Below are 21,713 nucleotides of genomic sequence, written 5' to 3' on the forward strand. Positions count from 1 at the left end.
TTAGCTGAAAATCAATGAATCATTATACAAAGCTTCCTTAGCAGGTTGTGGACTATCCTCAATCCAAACCAGCTCTTCAGAGACATTTCTAGCAAACCGGGCTAAACAATGGGCAACGGTGTTGGCACTTCGCTTCACGCAGCTAACAGAGCACCATCTTAGACCACTCATGAGACAATGAATGTCTTCAAGAACGTTGCCTAGTCTAGACCCATCCATAAAGTTTGATGCAACAGCTCTCATGACCGATACATTATCACCTTCAATTATCAAGTCTGAGATTCCCACATCTATAGCAAATTCAAGTGCTTTTCGACAAGCTAACGTCTCAGCTTCCTCACTGTCTTGTACAAAAGGTCCCTTAGCAGACAGAGCTGCCATCACCTCTCCCCTCCCATTTCGAATAATAGCTCCAACCCCTGAACTTCCCAAATCTGTATATATTGCCGCATTGAAGTTTAGCTTGTAATGGTCAGACCGGCTGATGTTGAACGTTCTGTATTGGTCCCACCTGGTCTTGCGCTTGATGGTACTCTGTCACAAAGTCTTCAGCTCTTTTAAGAACTTGCCGTGGATCCTTCACTCTCCCTCCATGAATCACTGAATTATGTTGATTCCAAATAAGCCAAGCCACAATTAAGAATACTTCAAACTCCTCAGTCGATAGCCTCTGCAACAATTCAGTGAAGAGTTGTAGCACACCACCTTGACCTTGCGTGAATTTTTGTAATTTCACCAAGCTTCCAGCCCATATACCTCGTGCAACCCCACATTCCCAAAGGACATGGATTCCATTTTCTGGAGCGCATTTGCACAGCGCACATAAGTCATCCTCAATAATCTTCCTTCGAGCCAAGTTCACACGTGTTTGCAATATATTTTGGCAGGCCCTCCATGCGAAAACTTTAATCTTGTTTGGGACATTCAAATTCCACAGCTTCAGCCACACCTCTAATCTACCTAGACCCGATGAGCACTCAACCCACTCAGTCGTTCTAAGGACCTGTGTCGCCACATGGTATCCGGATTTCACTAAGTACATGCCATTTCTATTATAAAGCCACATTACCCGGTCTGTAACACACCGGTTACTCAGTGGCATTCGACAAATTGCTTCCGCATCTTCTTTATGAAATTTACTCTAGATCAGCTCTCTATCCCAGCACCTCCCATTTGGGTCTATAAGATCAGAGACCCTCCATTCCCACTCTTGCTCATCTGGGGGATGAAGGACCTTGCATGTAGGATAGTTTGTAATCCATTTGTCATGCATGACATTTATGGATGCCCCATTCCCTACCCTCCAACAGCTTCCTTGTTTCAAAATTGGCATAGTGGCCATTAGACTCTTCCAAACATATGAACTATTGGTGGAATCACATGCCTCCAAAAAGGAACACTTGGGAAAATATCTGTGTTTGAAACATTTGTAAACAAGAGACTCCTGATTTTGCATTAGCCTCCAGCCTTGCTTAGCTAGCATGGCTAAATTGAATGCCCTTAGATCACGAAACCCCATTCCACCCTTCTTTTTTGATTGAGATAGCAGCCCCCAACTCTTCCAATGTATCTTTCTTTCATTTTCAGCTTGTCCCCACCAAAACCTTGCACACATTTGGTTTAGTTCATCACATAATTTTACCGGTAGTAAAAAAACCCCCATTGTGTATGTCGGAATCGATTGAGCCACCGCCTTTATTAAAATTTCCTTCCCGACTCGTGAGAGCAGCTTACCCTTCCAACCTTGCAATTTCCTCCAAACTTTATCCTTCAAATAAGCAAAGGCTTGGTACTTTGCCCGACCCACCATCGTAGGCAGCCCTAAATAAGTCTCAAAACACACCACCTCCTTTACACCAAAAGTAGATTTAATCCACTCCTTTTGTGTAACTGGTGTATTGCTACTAAAGAGAACTGATGATTTTTCCATATTTATGCATTGACCGGAAGCTTGTGCATATATATTTTAAATATCATTGACTGTTGTGACCTCCCTTTGTGTGGCTTGGCAAAAGAGTAAAGAATCATCTGCAAACAGTAAGTGGGAAATCCTTGGTGCTCTCCTACAAATTGAAACGCCATGAATATGCTCCTCCATTTCTGCCTTTGCTAACAAAGCAGTAAAACCGTCTGCACATAAAAGAAACAAATAAGGCGAAAGAGGATCTCCTTGGCGGAGTCTTCTAGAGGGTGCAATACATCCAAAAGGTTTACCATTTATGAGGACAGAAAATGAAGGAGAAGTAATGCATGTCATCACCCAGTTAATCCATATTTCAGGGAACCCCAATTTCAACATAATAGCTCGTAAAAAGTCCTACTCCACCCGGTCATAGGCTTTACTTACATCAAGCTTCAGAGCTAGAGAACCCTTCTTCCCCTTTTTCCTCCCATGCATTGTATGCAAGGTTTCATAAGCCACCAGCACATTATCTGTAATAAGTCGGCCCGATACAAATGCACTCTGTGTAAGAGATATTATCTGAGGGAGCACCTACTTCAATCTGTTGGCTAACACCTTTGAGATAATTTTATATATGACATTGCATAAACTGATTGGTCGAAAGTCTGACATTTTTTCAGGTGATTTTACTTTGGGAATAAGCACAATATTTGTATGGTTTATTTCAGACACCATATTACCAGATTGTAAAAAATCAAGTACAGCATAAACCACATTATCACCAACAATATGCCAAGGGTGCCTTTGTCGGTCCCATTTGAAACAGTGCCTCCCTTATTTCATCTGCACTGACCTCCCTGGATAAAGACTGTCGCATCTCCTCTGTCACCTTACATGGGACTGCCTGTAAACATTCTTCCATTCGGTCACACCCTCCAGCACTAAACAAATTCCCAAAGTAACTGGTTGCTACCCGTGCAATGTCCTCTTGTGTGTCAACCCAATTGTCTCCTTCATCTCTAATCCCTTGTATAAAGTTCCTCCTTCTCCTCTGCGAAGCCTTTGAGTGAAAAAACTTTGTATTTTTGTCACCGTGCTTCAGCCAAGGTACCCGGGATCGCTGAGCCCAATAAATCTCAATTTTCAAGTATAAAGGTGTGGCCTCTAATATTTAGACCAAAAAAGAAAAGAAAAAGTTTTTAATAAAAACAAGCTTGTGGCTATCATTAGAGGATTAGAGTACTGGGTAGTGCTGTAGAGACTAATAAGAAGAGGGGGGAAAAAATTGGTTGTTTGTTTGACTTTTGTGGTCTTAGGACAATAGAAAAGTTGTTTATTTAATGTTTTGTAATGATTTTTTTTTTTTTGAGAAACTTTGTAATGAATTGTTAATATTAATATTGTTGTGACTCTATTATCAATAAATTATTAACATTAAATTTGTTATGTTCTGTGGGCATGTTTATTTGGGTTTATGTTTGGGATTAATTTCGTGGGGAATGTTGTGGATTTGGGAGTCCCTAGCATTATTCAAAGAAAAGTTATAAATAATTCGTAAACTAATAATGTTTGGGATTAGTGTTGATGTCCTAATTTTTGAAAATCTTAAAATAAAATCTTGAAAAATCACCAACAATGAAATTGGTATTAGTTTATATATTGTAGTGTGATTTTGGATTGCACTTGCAAATATGAGATTATGATGTTACTGAACATGATAAAATTCGATAAGCTTACATTAAGCTTGCCCCCCCCTAGGTTTGAAGTCTTGCTCTGTCCCTGTATATATATATATATATATATAATTAAAAAAAAGGACATCTTAAAATAAAATTAGTTTTATTCTACCAAATTTATTAATAAGACTGACGTAAGGATAGCACCATAAATGGCTGCAACATTAATGTTTATTGCAATATTGTTCATCACCCATTTTCTTTGGTCAAAATACACCTAAACACCAGAATAGATAATTGAACCAAATTAAGAATTATTTACATTAAAATAAAATATTAATCATATATTTCATATATAATATAAAGAAAAACACATATTAAGCATTCAACAAAAAAATCATGACACTTAATTGCACATGCACCAATTTTTATTTCATTGTCATAAATAAATTATAAATTTTGAAACTCTAACATCATAATCATGCTTCTTTGATTTTTTTTTTTTAATTTTTTTTTTTTACTTTCACGTTGGATTCTAAAAAAAAATATGTACAGTCTTATTCCATTTTATTTTGGTTTTTGTTTTCTTAGTATTTTTTTATTACACACTAGATTTCAAAAAATATTTTGTTGCTCAATTTTTGGTTATGTCTTAAAAATCTCTATATATTTTTTTTAAATTTTTGAAAAGAATATGACACATGGAATGACAGAAAAAAATATTTAATTTATTAAATAAAGTTATGTTTAACAATATGTTTATGTTTAAGTATAGAAAAATGTATATAGAGGATAAGTCGCTCTAAAGATACACTCAGTTAAGACTCTCCCCAACCACTTAACTGATAATACAGGTGTTATGCCTCTGGATACTATTCACCTGAAAATACATGCCATGCACAAATTAGTTAAAGTTTTGCAAATAAATCATTGTAAACTGATATTTTTATAGTTTTTGAAAAATCTAATTTTATAGTTTTGTGTTAATTTTCACAAAAATTCAAACAAACCTAAATTATCCAAATGATCATTTTCATGAGAGTAAATTTGATAAAAACTTCTATTTGCACCTTTGAATAGAAAACTGTCATGTTAGGTTTTTCAAATATGATACTCACACTATCTTATGCATTCCACTATTTTTTTTTTTTTCCTATAGCTTCGCTTGTTGATTGTTTTCCCTTATACATTGTAGTCGCAAATATTTAACAAAGTAATATATCCAAAAATGTTAGTACGGAGTCTAGCAATAGTTCTATGGTATGAATGATATATTTATGAAAAGCAATTGTTACTTAATGAAACTATTTTTATCAACCAACAATTGAATTTCGAGTCAAACTGCCTTTAAAAAAAAAAGTTTTGATACTATTTTTTATTTTATTTTATTCATTCTATCATTCAAATTATGTTTTATTTGGGTGATAACATGCTTCAAAGAAAGTCGTCAAAAAAGATCCTACAAGAAGTTCACGCGGCAGATGATACCTAAGATATGAGTTGTAAACTTGTAATACACATGGTAATTATTCCATTTAAGCCCAAAACAATATGAATATTTATATAAAATGCATAACAGTTAATTGCACATAAACCAATTGGAATTTGAGCAAATAAAATATAAAATTGGAAACACTAACATCATAATCATGTTGCTTTGATTTTTTTTTTTTTTTTAATACTTAAATGTTGGAATCATAAAAAACATGTATCCTCTTATCCTCTTTTATTTTGTTTTTTCTTTTCTAAGAACTTTTACATTGAATAAATGTAAAAAATTATTTCAAAATAAAGTTTATGTTTAACAACATGTTTAGGTTTAGGTTTAACAAAATATATGTTAAGGGTAAGTCGCTATAAAGGTACACTTATTTAAGAGTCTCCCCTTACACGTTACAATATAAGGGCTATGACTCTAGATACTCTTTACTTGAAATGACTTGCTTCTACAAATTCAATAAAAATTTATAAATAATTAATTACAAGTTGATATATTTATAGTTTTTTAATAATATGATTTTCTATTTTAGTGTTACACGTAAAAGTTTAATTAATTTTTTTTACGTAAAAGTCAAGCAAACCTAAATTTCTATATAAAATTTATGAGTTGAGGAGAATTACACCACTTAATAACAAAAACGACAATGTTGCCACATTAGGTATAATTTTCCCCTTTTTTTCTAAAATATTGTTAAAGTTGAACGTTTCATATGTTAACTTATTTACATTACAAATTTACAATTTTCTATAGAGAAATGTTATGTCCACAATATTTTTACAACAAATCATAGGTGGCAGGTTGTTACTGGTTATTATTATCGGGGCAAAAAAGTAATCTCAATGATAAATTCAAATTTGAACTAATAACAATTAACCACCTATGATTTGTTGTAAAAATGTTATGGATGTAGCACTTCTCTTTTCTATATCAGCATTCAAACTTGCTATATATACAATATCAAACAAATAATTATATCACCATATTTATTATGAATAATAATTATAATTATATTTTGAACTACACAAAAAACAATAAAATAGCAAACACCATAATAAAAAAAATTAACATGGTTAGGCTAAATCCAAGCCTACTCCAATGGGAAAATGCCAACCAAAATTCACTATTAATAATAGGAATTACAACCACACATAAACTTTGAAGGGAAAAACCCATAATCTAACCAAAACCCAATACACCCAAAGGTTCCCTCAAATTAACTCACTAGAAAAAACTAGTCTTTACCTCTCTTACAGAGCAAAACTTTGCTCCTACCTCTCTCACATATGACTATGTTACACCACCACTCCTTATGGCACGCCTCCTTTCTTATTTTCTTTTCAACCACTTTTAATGCAATTAGTGCACCGCACAATTTTTCTAGCCAATGTGGAATTTCAAAACCAATAAGGAAATTTGAAACTTCTCTATTATGAGTTGGGCTCATGCGTTGCACGCTTTTTAAAAAAAATTGTAAATTATTATATTATTAGTGTAATGCATGGACACTCATAAGTATTATTATTTAAAATATTAGATGAAAGTAACAATTTAACAAAAACATAATAATAATCGTGGAAAACAATTGTTATTTTTGCTTCCAATCGTTGCTAATCAATAGAGATTATCAATGAAATAATGAATAAAATTGTATTTCTATTATTCGAGTGAGTAATATTACATAAAAGGTCCACAAAAGATTATTATATAAATTTTGAGACTAAAAAATATTTATATCATTCTTTTTTTAAAGAAATATTCTTGATGTGAAGGAAAGAAAAAGACATGATAGTAAATTTATTTGATAATGAGATACAAATTATGGCAAAAATGAAATATCTAAAAAAGAATTATTTTCCTTTAAATGTAGTGTTAATGTTTACCATGTATGTTAGCAGTGAGTTTCAATAAGAATATATATAATAATTTTTTAGAAGGTCGCACTTGCATAAAATGGAAGAAAAAAACTTTTTAGTCGAAAAATGAAAGGAAAGGGTTGTATAATTTAAGGATGTAACATAAAAAATTCTAACCCAAATATTAGATAAAAAATATATTCACAAAACTATTAGAAACTTTTATATACACAATGAATTCAACAATCATGCAAATACAAATAAGCATTTGGATCACAATTGGACAAAAATTAATTATACGAAATAACAAAACTAAATATCACACACTAATTGAATCTCTAAACAAAAAAAAAAATCCCTAGTAATCAAAACACTAAACGAAAAATATTCACATTAACATCAAAATAATAACAGCAATTTTTAATTAATAAAAATATATATATCAATCTTTCACTTCAAATATAGTTTGTAGGAACGTGTCTCCTAATTTTATGGTTTAAGATACTAAGCAAAACACATGTTATAATTAATTTGTGTCATGGGTTAATATTAATTCACAATGGGAAATTTGGACATGAACAAGTAAACTACCAGAATCTTTCTATTAATTCAAGTGTGATATGTTACATGGATCTCTCCTTAGCCTTTTCTTTACTGTTTTCTCTCTTTCTATATCCTGTGTCCTCCTTTTCTCTTTCTTCTCTTCCTTTTATACGAGTCATCTCTTTCTTCTTTGTATTTTGTCTTAGTCCACCTAGATAACTTCTGTTCTTATCGGGCTCTTCTTATGTATGTTTTTCATCATGAATGGAGACTTTTGAGGTCTTCCTTACTGTTCAAGCGTCTACCTAAATAATTTCTTGTCTTGTCAGACTCTTCTTTTATAGGTTTTTCATCATGAATGGAGACTTCTGGGGCTGTTTCTCACTGTTCAAGCTTGTCCTTCTGCATTGAATGCGGTGGTGCTAGGCAAGTGTCCATTTTTTTTTTTTTTTTAATACTTAAATGTTGGAATCATAAAAAACATGTATCCTCTTATCCTCTTTTATTTTGTTTTTTCTTTTCTAAGAACTTTTACATTGAATAAATGTAAAAAATTATTTCAAAATAAAGTTTATGTTTAACAACATGTTTAGGTTTAGGTTTAACAAAATATATGTTAAGGGTAAGTCGCTATAAAGGTACACTTATTTAAGAGTCTCCCCTTACACGTTACAATATAAGGGCTATGACTCTAGATACTCTTTACTTGAAATGACTTGCTTCTACAAATTCAATAAAAATTTATAAATAATTAATTACAAGTTGATATATTTATAGTTTTTTAATAATATGATTTTCTATTTTAGTGTTACACGTAAAAGTTTAATTAATTTTTTTTACGTAAAAGTCAAGCAAACCTAAATTTCTATATAAAATTTATGAGTTGAGGAGAATTACACCACTTAATAACAAAAACGACAATGTTGCCACATTAGGTATAATTTTCCCCTTTTTTTCTAAAATATTGTTAAAGTTGAACGTTTCATATGTTAACTTATTTACATTACAAATTTACAATTTTCTATAGAGAAATGTTATGTCCACAATATTTTTACAACAAATCATAGGTGGCAGGTTGTTACTGGTTATTATTATCGGGGCAAAAAAGTAATCTCAATGATAAATTCAAATTTGAACTAATAACAATTAACCACCTATGATTTGTTGTAAAAATGTTATGGATGTAGCACTTCTCTTTTCTATATCAGCATTCAAACTTGCTATATATACAATATCAAACAAATAATTATATCACCATATTTATTATGAATAATAATTATAATTATATTTTGAACTACACAAAAAACAATAAAATAGCAAACACCATAATAAAAAAAATTAACATGGTTAGGCTAAATCCAAGCCTACTCCAATGGGAAAATGCCAACCAAAATTCACTATTAATAATAGGAATTACAACCACACATAAACTTTGAAGGGAAAAACCCATAATCTAACCAAAACCCAATACACCCAAAGGTTCCCTCAAATTAACTCACTAGAAAAAACTAGTCTTTACCTCTCTTACAGAGCAAAACTTTGCTCCTACCTCTCTCACATATGACTATGTTACACCACCACTCCTTATGGCACGCCTCCTTTCTTATTTTCTTTTCAACCACTTTTAATGCAATTAGTGCACCGCACAATTTTTCTAGCCAATGTGGAATTTCAAAACCAATAAGGAAATTTGAAACTTCTCTATTATGAGTTGGGCTCATGCGTTGCACGCTTTTTAAAAAAAATTGTAAATTATTATATTATTAGTGTAATGCATGGACACTCATAAGTATTATTATTTAAAATATTAGATGAAAGTAACAATTTAACAAAAACATAATAATAATCGTGGAAAACAATTGTTATTTTTGCTTCCAATCGTTGCTAATCAATAGAGATTATCAATGAAATAATGAATAAAATTGTATTTCTATTATTCGAGTGAGTAATATTACATAAAAGGTCCACAAAAGATTATTATATAAATTTTGAGACTAAAAAATATTTATATCATTCTTTTTTTAAAGAAATATTCTTGATGTGAAGGAAAGAAAAAGACATGATAGTAAATTTATTTGATAATGAGATACAAATTATGGCAAAAATGAAATATCTAAAAAAGAATTATTTTCCTTTAAATGTAGTGTTAATGTTTACCATGTATGTTAGCAGTGAGTTTCAATAAGAATATATATAATAATTTTTTAGAAGGTCGCACTTGCATAAAATGGAAGAAAAAAACTTTTTAGTCGAAAAATGAAAGGAAAGGGTTGTATAATTTAAGGATGTAACATAAAAAATTCTAACCCAAATATTAGATAAAAAATATATTCACAAAACTATTAGAAACTTTTATATACACAATGAATTCAACAATCATGCAAATACAAATAAGCATTTGGATCACAATTGGACAAAAATTAATTATACGAAATAACAAAACTAAATATCACACACTAATTGAATCTCTAAACAAAAAAAAAAATCCCTAGTAATCAAAACACTAAACGAAAAATATTCACATTAACATCAAAATAATAACAGCAATTTTTAATTAATAAAAATATATATATCAATCTTTCACTTCAAATATAGTTTGTAGGAACGTGTCTCCTAATTTTATGGTTTAAGATACTAAGCAAAACACATGTTATAATTAATTTGTGTCATGGGTTAATATTAATTCACAATGGGAAATTTGGACATGAACAAGTAAACTACCAGAATCTTTCTATTAATTCAAGTGTGATATGTTACATGGATCTCTCCTTAGCCTTTTCTTTACTGTTTTCTCTCTTTCTATATCCTGTGTCCTCCTTTTCTCTTTCTTCTCTTCCTTTTATACGAGTCATCTCTTTCTTCTTTGTATTTTGTCTTAGTCCACCTAGATAACTTCTGTTCTTATCGGGCTCTTCTTATGTATGTTTTTCATCATGAATGGAGACTTTTGAGGTCTTCCTTACTGTTCAAGCGTCTACCTAAATAATTTCTTGTCTTGTCAGACTCTTCTTTTATAGGTTTTTCATCATGAATGGAGACTTCTGGGGCTGTTTCTCACTGTTCAAGCTTGTCCTTCTGCATTGAATGCGGTGGTGCTAGGCAAGTGTCCTACATTAATGCTGGGGCTATTGTGGAATCATCAGGAACTTTTAGAAAGCAACCTTGGAGAAGTTTAACCTCTCTGGAATTTACCTTAGTAACTTGGATATACCTCAGACATGACCTTAGCGAGCAACCTAAAAGGGTATTGAACCTAACTAAGGATTCGAGGTGTTACATCTATTAAAAGATGGTCTAGCCAATACTGGATTTATCTTCATCGTTTGGGCCGATACTTGGGTTGGGCCCAGTACTTATCTTGTTGTAATAAGGCCCAATATTCGCTTAGAATTTGCCCCACTACATAGTTAAATCTTGAATTTCATATACAAAAAGCAATCTATAAAACAAAAGTATTAAAGTAAATCATTGAATAAGGTTAAAGATTGATAGAAAAATGTGTGTGCGCTCTAAAATAATGATAAAAGGTTGAGGAAGAGGATGAAACATTATACATGTAAATAATTGAAATTAATGTAATTGTAATTGCTAAAATAGCGATGTGATATAAAAGCAAAAACACTTCCTATCAATACCCAAATTAATAAAAATAACCTTTATATATATATATATATATAATAAAAAAAAATATCAAAAGCTAGGAATTAGGAGAATGTTGTCTACCTTGTCAAAAAGAAGAATGTTGTATACATTTTATTGTTACATGTGTATAACTTTAATTTCATGTGTTGAAAAAAGGAAAAAAAAACTAAAGTGATTTATAGGCTTCTTTTCTAATTGTGATTTCTCTTTTTTCAATGATGGTGACCAAAGAATGAGTTGATTTGGTCCATAAGAGTGGCATGAGTAATTGTTGATGGCAAGTGCCAGAGATAGTGGGTAAATCAAATCAAAGAAGTAGAGAGAATAAACTATTTCACAAAATCAAAGATCTCTTTACATCTCATAAAATAAAAATAAAAATAAAAAATCTCTTTATAGCTTAAGAAGCACAATATACTAAAAAGAGAAAAAAAAATTGAGGACAAAATATTATAGATAATTTAAAAGAATTTTGGTTTAACTCTTGAACACCGCAACTCCATAAAATTCCCACTAATAATAGTATTTTATGATTGCACAGTTTGAATTTTGGTTTAATTTTAATTCTTGAACACTGACTTGGAAATTGATTATATGAGTAGTTAGTTCCGAAAAATGTGTTTTGTATTGATCTATAAACAAAACAAACCTTACAAAAGCTAAACTCTATTTCCTTTTTTCTTTTTCTTTTTTCTTTTAAGGATTTGATACTTTCTTTTTTCTTTCAAGGATCTAATAAGCAAAAGATGGATCGCAAAATACCTACAATGCGCATGGGGTGTGTTGTAAACCTTGAGTGCTATAGTGCGTTTAGGGCTTCCTACGGAGGGAGGGAGGGAGAGAGAGAGAGAGAGAGAGAGAGAGAGAGAGATCCAAACATGAGTATTCTAAAAAACAAAATGTTAAAATAAATTAATGAGGTGTAAATTTGTAAGACTTGCAAAGCTGATGTGTCAAATTTTTAAAAGGTTAACAAAAAGTCAAAAGTTTTAGTTTTATATTTTATATACATAATATATTATATATTAAAAATAGATAGATAGATTAGTCAAGTGCAATACTAGGAACATAAACTCTTTCTTTTTCACAATTTGCAAATGTAACAAATTATGATTAGAATAACATCAATTTCACATTAGTTCACTGCTAACATCACTTTTACAAAACACCTATCACAATACATCACCTAACTAAGATTTGGGAATGTTGTCATTAGACATACAATGGGTGGCATAGTTTCTTACATTAGCAATGTGCAAAGCAACAATACAATCAAACATCAAACAGACACTCTTTTTCTTTCTTGGTGGCTCTTGCAATGCTTTTTCTGCCAGACCTCTTCATATCAATGTAAACGTCGGTAATCATTTTAAACTTACATACTTCTTTAAACTTAACAAGTAACTTCTATCCAAGTTTAGGTAAAGCTTTCTACTCACAAATTTTCCTTCACATATCAACGAAACCACACCCCCCTCCCCCCTTAAAAAGAGGGGGAAAAAAAATACTAATTATGTATATTTATATGAAATTTTAGAATTTGGCCCAACAAACTTTAAATTTTATATATACTTAGTTTAATTGTTTTACAATCCAAAAAATTAATGTAATCCGAGAGATTTTAGTCTCGGCCTGAATGAAGCTATTTCTATTAACTTATTTTGCTTAAAATATAAGTTGTATTTCAAAAATTTGAGTCTCTAAAAGCTTAACATGAGTCAAATAAACTAGAAAATAAGCACATCTAAACAGGCCTACAAATAGTTGTAGTGATGTGGGGGAGTGGTGTCTAAAAGGAAGGTTGTCTTTTCTCCTCCCCTGTGGTCCAGACCTTGGAATGCAAACGAATATGTTTGCATTGTTTCGAGCTTTTTTCATGTGAAACAAAGCAAGATTTTAATGAACTCCAATGTTCCATTACTAGTTTACCCTCAGTGACAAACCAGTTTAGATGGCACATAAAGGGTCAAAGGAGTCATTAAGGTACATTCCCTCTATAAAGTTTTAACAGCAAATGAGTGCACTTTATTTTGTAGAGAGTTCCCTCCTACTTTTACCAATTTGCTTTTGCTTTCGTCATAATTATACTTAGTCCTCCACCACCATCACCACTATGGTCAATCTTCCATTCTTCTTCCTCAACCTCAACACCAACGTTTTGAACCCCACTTTGCCACAGACTTCCCACAATAGAAAACTCAGAGACTGAACTCGAATGCCTCAGCCAGACAAGAAGTTAAGGTACACTACCATATAAGTAAGCATTCCATTTCTCTCTTTAGTTTTGTAGATTTCTTTGATAGGTAAATAAACAAACCTCTTTGTTCTTTGTTTAGATGAATTGTTTGCCTTGATATGCCATCTGGGTCTTCAAAAGAAATGAGAGAAAGGAGATGATATATGATAATGCTATAAACTGGTTAACTTGAACTATGAGTTCCTATCTCAAAGGTGTGTTACATTTTAAAATTGTAAGTGATGCTTTTGTGAGTGTGCATGTTTCTTGTGGTTTCTGCTGCAGAAAATTCTGCCATCTGGGTCTTCAAAAGAAATGAGAGAAAGGAGATGATATATGATAATGCTATAAAATGGTCAACTTTAACTATGAGTTCCTATCTCAAAGGTGTGTTACATTTTAAAATTGTAATTGATGCTTATGTGAGTGTGCATGTTTCTTGTGCTTTCTGCTGCAGAAAATTATATATGATCATGCATGCATTAATTCAAGAGAAGCAAAATAGACAAGAAGAGGTATGTGCACACCAAAACCAGAATACATTTCCAATCCATTCATACTAAGTTTCATTACATCAGAAATCCAGGGGGGGGGGGGAGGGGGGGGGAAATAAAAAATAAGGACTTATTCTATACCCTCTGCACACCCAAAAACAAACAAATAGGAATCCATTTCAACTGGTTAATCCTCCTTTACTCTCTCTTTTTTTTTCATTTTTCTTTTTTCTCTTTCCTCTATATCTTTCATCATCAATCCTAGGTCGGATATAGGCGAGTTGCCGATGTATAATTACACTCTGAATGACTAGGGATTATATAACAGGTTCTGTACAAATGATAAATCAAGACCAAAAACTGGAACACCCAAAACCTTAAAGCTCAAGAAAAAAAACAAAAGGGATGACACACCAAACACACTAGTTTTCATGTAAGTATCTAGGTAGGAACCTTGGTGGGGAACAAAAAATGCAGAACACGTTAGATGTGTAGGAGAATGCCAGAATGCACCATAACATTCTAGATCTGGGGGTCTTGGAATGCAGATCTCGACATGCCTATGTAAAATTTCAGGCCAGAATTGCTGCAATCCGAAGAAACTGAATTCAAACGAGAAGACAAGAACTCAATAATGGATCTGGACCGCATAGAATTTCTATTGTGAGGTAAATCAGAAAGGTTGGTTATAGACTCTGGAGGAGGGCTCTTTTGCAGGTTGGTGGTTGTGAAAGATTAGCACTTGGGTTGGGGCAAGGGGACTCCATTCCAAGTGTTTTTAGTAGGAAGCTCCTTTCCTGAAAAAAATGCAACAAAGTAAGTGGTAAGTCTTTGATCAAATTCTGACACCAACACAATATATAGAAGTAAATTATAAGGGTCACTCTAATTGATCTTTTCTTTTAGCTTCTCCTGTTCTCCAGCCCCTCATTGTGAAAACAAAGGAAATTATCTATACATGGAAGGGGCATTGCTTGCACTAGAAAATTCATATGACCCATTTATTGAGTTTGATATCTTATACTTGACTAACATACTAATGTGCACAGTGTGAAGGAAAGCTTAATTCACTCCAGGAATAGGGGTGAATTAAGCTTTCAGCTAAATGTAAACAACTAATCATCCTTGCAATTTTAGTTGTTGCAAAATAGACTAATTAATTCAAGGCAACATCTATGATCCCACTTGGCCTAACTGAGCCTCTTCAAATATATGCATGACCTAGACAAGATATCACACTAAGATGAAGGCTTCTATAGAAGCAATGATGACTCTTAAGTACTTGGGGCATTTTGGCAGTTGCTCAGATATAAAAACTTAAGTTTCGGCCATGATATTTTTCATTTTAAACTTTTTTTTTTGCTAGGTAAATAAGGGCTGGTGGGTTTCAAAGCCCAGTGCCCACCACCACAAGAGGGGCTGGAACCATAGGGGTATCCCTTGAACCCCATTTATCCTTTTAAACATAATGCTATGCATTTATGCCATCTGTAGTATTTGCTTGATTTGTTATGAGACAACAGTAAAGTTAAACATATGAAAAAAAGGTAGAGAGTTATGGCCACAATAGGACACAGAAATATAGAAGAAGAGGCGTAAAAAGCACACAAGCTGGCTCTAAGACTCTCTGAAAGGATTATAATAGGAGTAACAGTGTTTTTTTTATTTCAGTGGAGAGTAGAACATCTTACACTCTCTCGCTTTATAATATTGTCATATAACTTCAATTTTCCATCAAATCTTGATGCATAAAATAATTCAAAGCATAATGAAGCACTTAAAACTTTGGTCAAGGTGAAAAATCTAGAGTTCTTATTTATGCTGTGTCAACAGGATTTATAGTTGTGCAGGATTTGTAGTCCTGTATAATTAACAAGCAATTTCAATGTTTTTTCTCTTTCTATTTCTATTTTCTGTCAGGCTCATGTCGCTCATCTGTGCATTGCCATTGGCTAGGTTTTACCTAAATCTTGTATTACACATTTTGAACTTGATAATGTGATATACAACCAGATTCTGCAGCAGCTCTCTGATCATCTTTTTTCATTATTTTTTTGATAGGTAAAATACGGGGAGGGGGCTGGTGGGGTTCAAACCCCATTGCCAAGGCACTACAAGAGGTGCTGGAACTACATGAGTATCCCTTGAACCCTAGCTTTCTGATTAAATTCATTTTGAAGTAATTGCAATTATTAATTATCAAAGATGCTTGCTAAGTAAGGAAAAGCAAGTTGCAACTATTTTAGTTGATTTCATCCAAGTCACTCTGATTTCTTAGTTGAGTTCTGTTTTGCATAGATAGTCCTTCCCAATTTTCATAATCTTTTCTCCAACTTCTCTCATGTGCCCACCCCAACCCCCCTGCCCCTTTTTCCTCTTTTTATGGCCCCAGAAGCAAGGTATTCCATATACTAAAATGGTAATAACTGCTACTGCTAGACTAGTATTATTGGTTTCATTCTTAATAATTACTGCGACTTCTAATACCATATTTACTGTCCAATATATGGCTTTATCATTAGTAGACTCAAAAGTTCCACTTGTGCTTGATAGTTTCTGTTCAGAAACTTTAACCATCATCACCATCTCTAATTGCACAAAATACCACAACCACCACTCACCTGACAAAACAACAACAACAACAACAAAGCCCTAGTCCCAAAACTATGAGGTCGGTAGTAGATCCTTAACAAACTAATTGGAATCATTCACATGTATTCTTTTTCACTATTCTCTCCTATATAAAATCATGCTCTTTGTCACCTCCTTAATTAAGATGTGCTTTATTTATAAACTACATACGCACCCAATAGGTCTTGAACCCACGACCTCACCCAGTCAACCCTCTAGCCCATTATTATGATAGGTCATTGGCTACTAGTATTATTTTAGGTCTTCCTAACTCTTTTTGTTCCCTTTCCTTGACAAAAGATACACTCAAATTGTTTGGCTTATAATTAGTCTTAAATCCTTACTAATTCTTTATAATGGCTATATAGTGACTATAAACTGCAGCTGATGAGAATCAGTAGACTCTTATCTTTCTCCAGCCTTCTCTTCTACCCCTACACTATTCAATAAGTCCCAGACCATTACTACTACTGTCAATTTTTCTGCAGTCAGCTTGAAAGTTGACAACCTTGCAAGTTTTACAACTATTACTAAATGAATTATTGAGACTTCTTTCTACTGCTGCTATGGAATGCCATACCACCAACGGCATTGTATTGTTAGAATCATAGTTTTAGGATAACTTACACTTTCTGAAAATTTGGGGCTAGGAATTCCTGCTGCTAATGATCTGAACAGTGGGGTTACTTGAAGAGGGGAACCAAAGTCTGTACTTGATGAGACACAAACAACTCCATCATTGCTTGGTTGTTCATCACAACACATGAAAATCCCTGCAAGAAGATTAGATATTTTATCATTAATTCTAACTTAGTCAGGTGATGTCATATATAAAAATAAAAGAAAGCTTGTAGGTCCTTGTATTCCATATAAGATTTTATTACCTTGCTTTGGGGTTGCACCAGAAATAACCCCATTCTCACATTCGCCAACATCCTTTTGCTCTTCAATATGGATTGATTCTGACCCAGTTCCAATATCCTGATGTAGTGAACATATTTCAGCGTGTCCTTGTTCCAGTTTGTTACCGGCTGAATGCAACAGGAGAGTTGATCCTGTACTGTAGTCAGAGCTACCAGGAGACTCATCGTACAGATCAGGTTGCCTAAACAATATTTATAAACACTTAGATGCTGAAACCAAAAAGGGGAAACATATTAAATTTGAATATTAGTTAAAACCATATTTACTACCTCCAGGATTGTTGACTTCCCTCATTACAACTTCTTAAGTCATCTACCAAATCTTTGAAATCTTCAAGTTGAAGATCAATATCAGGGAATCTATAATTTAGAATATCACATTCTTTGCTTCGGTTCAGGAAATCTTGAAGAGCCTGAAATAATATTTGATAAATATTAGAGAAATGAAAACTCTGATGTGCATCATATTTAAAGCTTAACTCTAAGAAGGAAATGTAGGGTACTCAAGTACAAAGCACATATGTGTGGCTTTAAAGTTAAAACAGAAGCAATCTATATTTTTTTTATATAGCATATACTAAGATTTCAACCAAGACTCAACTAATATGATGTTGATGATGATGATGATGATGATATTATTCTCATTTAGACTGGTTTGGGCAATATGAATGAAAAAACTGCATTCATTTAATTGATGCTTGGAATTGAACTAGGTGAATCCTACGTATGCAAACCGTATGTACTTTCATATTGGTCCTATCCAACTCCGTGGACCCTTCCTAGGGAAAAACATTGGATGCGATGAAATCAAAGCAAATGCAAAATTAGTTCTAACCTTCCAAGCATTTTCAAGACTTTGGTCAGTGTTCTCTGTATTAACTTTAAGTGCGAGTGAGCTGAGCAATTCCGCTTGTTGCATCAAAGCAGTTATCTTTGGGTCATCTTTTTTGAGAAATGTACCCTGAATCTTATCATTCTGAGCTGCTTCTGGATAAAATGAAGAGTAATATTAATTTCTACAAAAGCTTGACTGAGGAAAACAAATAACCAGCAGAAAACAAAATCTTCAGAGTAAAAATTAGACTGCATTGTGTTGGTTACATTGAAAAATGATGTCCTATTCTCAAACTTTTTCTCCCAATGCGCTTCTCAGGTTTTGCCAGAGCAATCTGAAGCACAGGCACTAAACAAAAAATCTGTTTTTTCTATAGATGAATTACCATCATTGAGGACTTCCTTGGCACTGTTGAGTTGATGTTGGGCTGGCAAGTTATTAATATTGTGGAAGTTCTGAACCAAAACAGCAAAAGGAGCTCTTAGCTGCTGATTTATTGTTCCACATGGCTTATGTGATCTGTCTCTTAAGTTGTAATTCTCTGTGAAATCAGAGATGTGGGTCCTCCTGGGATTGGAAAAAGAATGAGTTCTTCTACTTTTTTAAGCACAAATGCTATATTATGTCTACATTCAACTTTTACTGTACCTCATCTTCTTTAAGGTTGCTGCAGTCCCTGAAGTTCTATCTGTATTGTATCCATTTTGGGGTACAACCCTTTTGTTATTTGAATTGATGTATGAACTAGCATTCTCTTTTGCTAAGGCTTCATATTTTGCTCTCTTCTTGCACAGTGTAGAGAAACGGTTCTTCACAGCATTATCCGTTCTGCATAGCCACCATAATGAATTAAACTCAACTGTATATTAATGTAGAAACTTTTTCAAAGAACAGAAGAAGAACTATTATCTACCTGCCTGAAACCACCTTTGCAATTTCTGTCCATCTGTTACCAAACATCTTTTGAGCCTGCAGATCATCGCAAATTATTAGATCACAAGCACATCCAATAATTGGTTAATACTTAGCTAAACTAAAACTGTACTGGGTTTTTTCTTTTTTTCTTTTTTAATTTTTTCCTGCTTAGCTTTTGAAAAGCAGAAAAAAGATAACAAAACTTTTAACTGTACCTAAAGAACAGGTTTTGCTACATCATTAACTCATATAATGTGCTGCTAGCACTAGCAAAACATGTGATAACCAAACAAATACTAAAACAAAACAACATTTTCTCTTAAAAATTATAGTCCTTTAAAAAAAATAAAAAATAAAAAGGAAAAAAAAAATTTCCTTTGAACTGCATCAATTACCTCACATAAGAGAAGGTCCTCCTCCGGCGACCATCCGCCTTTCTTGAAATCAGAATTCAAGTATGTATACCACCTGCACCATTGCCAACCATATAAGATTAAGCTAATAAGCATCAAAACAAAACAAAAAACAAAAACAAAAAAAAGGACAAAACAGAGGACCATATCATTGTTTTTTTCTTTTATAAGGAGAGAAGGTGCCAATTGAGCTAGAACTCATTAGCAAGACCACCATATATATCATTGTCAATCTAACTAACCTTCTTCTACACTGCCGTGTCGTTTTGTCCTTGAACTTTGATGCAATAATCGCCCAACTACATTCATGGATTACAAACAAATTCATTATATTTCATCAATTGACAGTGCTTTACTTCATAAACAAAAACGAAAGAGACCCTTTTTCTTTTGTACACACACAAACAAAGAAAGAAATCCATACTTCTCTGTTCCATGAAGACCAATTTGCTCACGGAGTATATCATCCTCCTGCAAATTCAAATACCCTTTTAGTTATATATCACAAAATGAAACAGAGAATCAAATATTATAACATATAATAAAGTAACAAAAGTGGGTGACAAACAGTCACAGACAAACCTCTTGACTCCACGTAACAATGTGACGCTCCTTCTTCTTAGAATCTTCGTTGCTGTTGTTGTTATTAATCTTCTTCTTCTTCATACTCTCTTGCATTGTTTTTACTAGTCACTGTGACTCTCTCTCTCTCTCTCTCTCTCTATGACTCACTTTCTCTCTTGGACGCTCTCACTCTTTTTAAGCCAACCCTTTATGGTGTGAGAGTTATATAACATAAAATAAAAAAAAATAAAAATAAAAATAAAAATAAAAACCCAAACCCAAAAAAATAAAAAGCAAAGAAATTTTTTTCAAAAACCCAAAAAGGAACCACACCGTTCCGTTTCTCTTTCTCTCTCTCTTTTTAATCTTTAAAAAGACTATTTGCTTCAAACGGTGTCGTAAGCATAAATACAATCACAAAGCTCAGAGTCTCTCTCTCTATCTGAAAAGCTCCATAAGACTAAGACCAAAAAAATTGCCTTGGATTCCAACTTTTGAGTCCACGCTATTTCCTGGATTCAATCAAAAAAAACCACGACCACCGAAATCAAAAGACATAAATGGAGAGAGAGAGAGAGAGAGAGTTGAAGCCAAAAACGGCATACTACTTGTTAGTAGTACTAGTACTTGCGAAAAAGAAAACTCTCTGTGTGTGATTGGATTGGGTTGGATCCACTTAGGAATACACTTTTTTTTTTTCTCGAAAACCAAGAAACCGTTTTTCAAACAAGTGTATTTATAATGTAGCAGTGAAAGGAAAAAATGGGGATCTGAAAGACAACTTACGATGAGTTGTGTTGTGTTCTGTTTCAGTTGTTGTTGATGTTGTTGTCTCTGAGAAAAACACTGTTTGGATTGGGAGATTTAAGAGAGAAAGGTAGAGAGAGAGAGAGAGAGAGAGAGATGGGTATGTGTTTGTGTATGTATGATGTGAATGATGATCTGTAAACTTTTTGAAAACGCACACAACACTTGCAGGGTTTTTGTTTTGTTTTAATGAGAGAAAAAAATAAATAAATAAATAATAATTTAAATCAACGGATTCTTTTGCTTAGTGCGCGGGTATGAGGGGAAGTTTGAAAAAAAAAAAATAACGCTGAATTCCATGAGATAACATTAATGAATGGGGGAGTGGACTATGCCCACCTTTCTTCACCAAAATTATCACATATGTCTACTTTTTTTTTCTTTTTCTTTTTTTTATCGCATTCAATTATCATATATCAATATTATACTACTAACGGGATACATATTTTTAATAATTATATATATACATGTACAAAAATTTTAACTTTTTTTTAACAGGTTAAGTGGCAAGATGTGATAGGTGTTAAAAAAACTAGTGGTAGCTAGCAGTGAAACCATATATTCTAATAAGTAGTAAAAATCTTTTATAGTTGAGTGATATAACCCTTCTCCCTTATTAAAATGACACTTTTTTTTATAAAGTTTCAACATATAACGTTCGCTTCTAATTATTGTATTTTTTTTTAATCAGACTAAGGCACCTATTGGTGTAAGTGAAAGATAAAGATTGAATCTCATATCTCTTATTCAAGACTAATAAAAACTTTTTCAATTGAG

The 21,713-nt window shown here is 32.7% G+C and overlaps 3 protein-coding genes and 1 long non-coding RNA gene across 6 annotated transcripts; 1 reads left to right on the forward strand and 3 right to left on the reverse strand.

Moving 5' to 3' along the window:
• Nucleotides 1-1,102, reverse strand: LOC112032047 (uncharacterized). Its single transcript, XM_024064745.1, has 2 exons — nt 647-1,102; nt 1-534 (listed from the first exon to the last, which is right to left on the reverse strand). The coding sequence occupies exons 1-2, from the start codon at nt 1,100-1,102 to the stop codon at nt 1-3; spliced, it is 990 nt and encodes a 329-aa protein (XP_023920513.1).
• Nucleotides 1,103-1,141: 39 nt separating this feature from the next.
• LOC112032048 (uncharacterized mitochondrial protein AtMg00310-like) lies at nt 1,142-1,930 on the reverse strand. Its single transcript, XM_024064746.2, has one exon. It carries the CDS (start codon nt 1,928-1,930, stop codon nt 1,142-1,144), a length of 789 nt encoding a protein of 262 aa, XP_023920514.2.
• Nucleotides 1,931-13,165: 11,235 nt separating this feature from the next.
• LOC112032063 (uncharacterized) lies at nt 13,166-13,957 on the forward strand. Of its 2 annotated transcripts, XR_010624419.1 has the most exons (3): nt 13,166-13,359; nt 13,455-13,569; nt 13,812-13,957. It is a non-coding gene; the product is annotated as an uncharacterized LOC112032063 (long non-coding RNA). The 2 variants fall into 2 exon arrangements; XR_002885041.2 differs by lacking the exon at nt 13,455-13,569 and having other exon boundaries at nt 13,166-13,375.
• LOC112032062 (transcription factor MYB124) lies at nt 13,875-21,071 on the reverse strand. 2 transcript variants are annotated; one of them, XM_024064767.2, is made up of 13 exons: nt 20,916-21,071; nt 20,148-20,641; nt 19,990-20,036; nt 19,808-19,864; nt 19,548-19,620; nt 19,151-19,206; nt 18,886-19,065; nt 18,623-18,804; nt 18,238-18,389; nt 17,673-17,815; nt 17,364-17,584; nt 17,107-17,252; nt 13,875-14,645 (listed from the first exon to the last, which is right to left on the reverse strand). In XM_024064767.2, exons 2-13 carry the CDS (start codon nt 20,241-20,243, stop codon nt 14,535-14,537), a joined length of 1,464 nt encoding a protein of 487 aa, XP_023920535.1. In that variant the 5' UTR covers nt 20,244-20,641; nt 20,916-21,071; the 3' UTR covers nt 13,875-14,534. The 2 variants fall into 2 exon arrangements, with proteins under 2 accessions (XP_023920535.1, XP_065618154.1); XM_065762082.1 differs by having other exon boundaries at nt 20,148-21,071.
• Between the last annotated feature and the right edge of the window lie 642 nt (nt 21,072-21,713).

The sequence above is a fragment of the Quercus suber genome, unplaced genomic scaffold, assembly GCF_002906115.3.
Source record: "Quercus suber isolate HL8 unplaced genomic scaffold, Cork oak 2.0 scaffold_441, whole genome shotgun sequence".
Classification (NCBI taxonomy): Eukaryota; Viridiplantae; Streptophyta; class Magnoliopsida; order Fagales; family Fagaceae; genus Quercus; species Quercus suber.